Raw genomic sequence first — 4,793 nt, 5'->3', positions numbered from 1 at the left:
GACAGCAAAGACAAGGAACCAACAAAGAGTGAGAGCAGAGGGAGAGCATATATACTGTAGCAGAGAGAGACAAAGGGAGGGCTAACGAGCTGACAAGGAGCAGGTGAGAGAGGAGACAACGAGGGAGCCAAGGGGAAAGGAACACACACACACAAGAGGACAACAGAGGACAACAGAAAAACATGAGAACTAATATAAATCTAGAAATTACAACAAAACTGGAATTAAACCAATAAATCTAGAAAAAAGGAGCAAAGTAAAGAACAACAGAACCAAGACCATGACAGTTCCTTGATTTGAGAATAAAATGGTTTGATTTTATATAAAAGAAAGAATTAAAAAAAAGCTCCAAAGATATATATATATATATATATATATATATATATATATATATATATATATATATAAAGAGAAGTGATAACCATCTTGTTGGACTGGAGCATCACCTTAACAAACCTGTCCAGACGAAGGAGTCAAAAAGGTTTGGATTTGTCCACACTGTATTAAACATTCAATAAAAAAATGTAATCAAAAATCTTCTATTTATCAGAATTAAAATAACCTTATTGTAAAAAAAAAAAAAAAGAAAAAAAAAAAGCTCTTCCAAGAGAGAAAGAGCTTCATTCGAACATTGTTTCGGTTTAACACGTTAATATAAAGTCTTAAGTCTATAAAATCTTAGTTACTGTACTTAAGTAAACTTTTTAGGTCTATACTTTACTCCATTACTTATTTTTCTTCCTACTTCTGACTTCTGCTCATTACATTTTCACTCAAGTATCTGTACTTTCTATTCCTTACATTTTTAAAACAAACGTTACTCGTTACTCTTGGTTTCGGTTTAATGTTTTTAAATATTTATTTCTCGTCATGTGCTCCATCCAATGCAGATCATTGGCTCCATCCACATCTAGTGCAATCTAGTGTAATTGGATGAGTCATAGAACGCAAATAATCATTGCTTATCAATTTGTCAAATTGTGCTGACACCAAAGGAAATCTTCAGAAGCAAACAGGTGTTCTTCCAACTAAAAACGTGAATTATCTATGCCATGCTACGATGTTCGGATTCAGAAAAAGATGTCAAAATGTCTGAAAGGTCGGACACAGGCGAGAGTGTATCGGGAGATGGAGACCAACAAGACCTCCCTCATCCTTTGCCCTATCTCTAAGGATTGTTCAAAATACTTTATACTTTTATACTTCAGTAGTTTTTGGAGTACATACTTTTTTTCTAAACTTCAGTATCTATACTTCTACTTAAGTAACAAATGTGTTTTAACACATCTTTACCTTAACAGGAGGGATGTCTGGTTCTGCTTTCATTTCCATCCAATGACTGTCTGTCAATGTTGTCTAATTATGACGAATTCCCAAAAGGCCAAAGTTATCTTTCTCCTCCGCTCAGTCAATTTCCTTCAGCCAATGACTTGTAGCGCACAGCAACAAGTGGGGGAGGGGGACAAAGATTTAAGCTCCGCCCACTCAGCATCTAATTAAACAGATGTTTAACTGGATTTACCGACTACTCAGGAATTAACAATAGCTTCCTGTCAGCCTCAGCATTAACACACAAGTCCATTAAACTACCTTCATCCCCTCTTTACTTTCTTTTTGATAGACATTAGCTTTTAATTTGATTCATCTCTGTAGATTATTCATACTCCAGCGTGCATTTGCTTCATTCTATCATTGAGTTCCATTTTTATAAGCTGCCCTGCCGAATGAGCCTTTGTAATGTAATTTCTTGCATCACTGCCAACTTCAATATCAGAGAATATTGTCTCATCAAAAGAGCTCAACGACAGATTTGCTCTCAAATAACACAGCAGCATGAAGACACACTCACAAGACAGAGAAGAGTGTCTAAAAATCAGAAATAATACAACTAGACGGTCAAAATACTTTGCTTCACTACTATGAAAACTATTTTAAAACCTTGATTTGTTCCAAATAACAAAACCAAGCTAAGAAAGAAAGCAGGAAGAAGATACTTATGGTCCTGAAGGGGGCCACAATGAGCCACTGATGAGAACTCCTCAGCTTTCACTCCTTTTAAACACAGCTGCCTCATTCAAGAGCGAGGAGAAAAAAAAGGAAAACAATGTGAGGAAGAAAAGCCTTTACGCTGAAATAAAAAGTGATGCTGCAGGAGCCATGTGGGGATCAGGCTGGTGTGCCGGTGTCAGCATGAGAACAACAGCATCTGACTGTGTCATCTTCAGGAGATCAGGGGATTACACACCCATGGGGCTGAGCCTGCTTTGTTGTCCCTCTTTCTCAATTAAAGAGCCCAGGGACGAGAGGAAGTTTGCAAGTTTGGCAACAATAAAACAAGTCGGATTAACTAAGTTATGTTGGATTTTAATCTTTATCAATAATTAAAATCAGAGCACTGCTTCCTTAAAATCCTCCTCTGACTCGCCTTCATCTGATTCGCTCATATTCATCCCATTTTAATTATAAAGAAAAAGAAAAAAAGCTAAGGGCACCAAGGTTAATTTGGAGAGTGCCGTCCCTGAGCAGCCACTTGAAGATGCAAAGCGTAATAATAAGATGAGAAAACGGTTAAAATCGCAATTAAGCTTCAATTTGATGTCACAGAGAGATAAAGTGACGCTTCCTTACACCGTCCTGTGAGTTTTGAACTGTTCTTTGTTCTGTTGGCGGCTGAGTTGTGTGGTGTAGGGGCAGGCTGTGCCATTTGACCTACTTACTGGACTAAAGGAGAGATTAACAGCAACTCCACACTCCCACGACAAGGTTAAGACTACACACACACACACACACACACACACATGGAAAAGTGGTGGCTGGGTGCCCTCTGCATCACCTCTTGTACAACAAAATTAAAAACGCAAAACAAGGCAGAAGAGTGCATTAAAAAAAGCGAAAGGCAGGGCTGGACTCAGAATAGTCAGCTGTTATATCCTGCAGCCGTTTGCAGTGACGTCACGATGGAGGGGATTAAGATAGCAACAGATGTACAACTACTAGCTGCCTTTGGCTGCCACTGTGCATGCTTTTATTCATTATAATCAAAATGAAATCGCTTGAGTGGGATAAAAAAAGATACATAACCAAGAAGAACCTGTTCTATACCTCTACCATCAGATTTAACACCACCTGGACTAACTCCCTGCAGCACTGAGGCTGTGGATTCTAGAAAACACAGCAAATAAACAGTGTTGTGGCAATAATAACTGTCCAAACTGGATGCAGGGTTTGCCTTTTACTTAAATGTATTATACTTTAGTGATATAATTGACCCTTTGGGGTGCAATGTTAAATACATTGCTAAAGTAAGTCACCTAGTAGAGCAGGCTTCAACATGAGGTAGTGAAGAAAACAGTTCTGCATGCTTAAGTACTAATTAACACCAGGATATTCACGTGACAGCTACAGGAGATATGTTGTCACAGAATTAATGAGGCCGGTAATGAACAGAAGAGACACGCTTGGTTAAATTATGAGTATAAGCCAGGTCCCAGTAAAATTAATATTAGTCTTAAACAGAAATGATCTGACAGGTAACCTCACATGAAAGGTGTAAATATATGCAGAGGAGACTTAAAGGACATAAATCAGCCGTCGACAAAGACCAGGGATATACTGGGAAATAATAGCATTGAAAGAGAGAGAGAGACTTACAGGGTACGGCTCGAAGGTAGAGGTTCTCTCTGATGACCTGCTGAAGCTGGCTGTCTACGGAGCCGGGTGTGAAGCACTTACTCAGATATAACCTGAGATCTTTGCACAATGTGGAGCCTGAGGGGAGGGCAAACAAAACAAGAAGGGCATGAAGGGGAGGAACTGGGAGAAAAGGAGCAGAGGGAGCAAATAGAAACTGGATACTCCAATTGGGAACGAGGTGGTACGAGATTCTCACAGTATGATAGCCTAGAATATCACACAAATAACAAAATTAACACCAAAAGACGGCATGAGATGTTTATGGAAGTTGGAATTAACACTTTTTTTTTCTTTACACATGGATGTTATCTCCAAAGCAACATAAACACCAAATACATTTTGCAATAATTCTCAAGCTAACTTGCTAGTTAAGAAGATTTTTTGCTGATCTGCTTTTTCTAAAACAACTAAAAATTAACAGCTGAATGTTTGCTACTCAAGTTCATCACAGACAAAAAATGTAACCGATTGCTTTTCAACAATAATTATCATGTCTGGCAAACTCTACTTTTTAGAAAAGTGTTAAATAACATTTATTATTCTCTATTTTTGTCTGTTTTATATGCTAGGGAAAAGAAAAGTATTTTTTTTTTTAGCTAGCTCCACAGCAACAGGTGGGGAAGGGGAAGCCAAACCTCTCTGCTAATTAAATTTGCACCTTTTATCTAATGATTTTGATCTCTAGAAAGCATATAACAGAAAAACATCCCCGCAGCATAATGCCGCCACTGCCTTGTTTTAAAATAGGGATCATGTTTTTTTTTTTTCCATAAATCTCAAGCTTTTAATTATTTAATAATGGTATTTTTCCATGCTCAGCTCAGATACTAAATCATTACACCTGTCAGGTTTGATTTAAACGCAAGGCTTTATAACCTCAACCCTGATACCAACGTCAACTCATAAGTTCACATCAATTTCCATACAACCTGAGTATGAACTCAGTCCAAAACATCCCTCTTGTATAAAAATAGAGCATACGGGGGTTAATGGAGTAGGAGTGGATCAGCAGGACTACTCTTCCTTTCCGTGATCTCTTAATAACATCGCAAGTGCTTTATGGCATCTGATGACAGGCTGCTTCCTGTTATTGATGGGCT

The 4,793-nt window shown here is 38.0% G+C and overlaps 1 protein-coding gene across 3 annotated transcripts in view; it reads right to left on the bottom strand.

Annotated features, from left to right (window-relative positions):
• LOC107095940 (membrane-associated guanylate kinase, WW and PDZ domain-containing protein 3-like) overlaps window positions 1-4,793 on the bottom strand; it is an 83,743-nt gene that overhangs the window by 41,915 nt on the left and 37,035 nt on the right. For all 3 annotated transcript variants that reach the window (XM_015392331.1, XM_015392329.1, XM_015392330.1), the window contains one exon: window positions 3,652-3,768. In XM_015392331.1, coding sequence (XP_015247817.1) covers window positions 3,652-3,768 — 117 coding nt within the window. The remainder of the gene's footprint in view (window positions 1-3,651; window positions 3,769-4,793) is intronic.

The sequence above is a fragment of the Cyprinodon variegatus genome, unplaced genomic scaffold, assembly GCF_000732505.1.
Source record: "Cyprinodon variegatus isolate N-32 unplaced genomic scaffold, C_variegatus-1.0 Scaffold587, whole genome shotgun sequence".
NCBI classification, from domain to species: Eukaryota; Metazoa; Chordata; class Actinopteri; order Cyprinodontiformes; family Cyprinodontidae; genus Cyprinodon; species Cyprinodon variegatus.
This window is presented reverse-complemented; position numbering and strand designations above follow the sequence as displayed.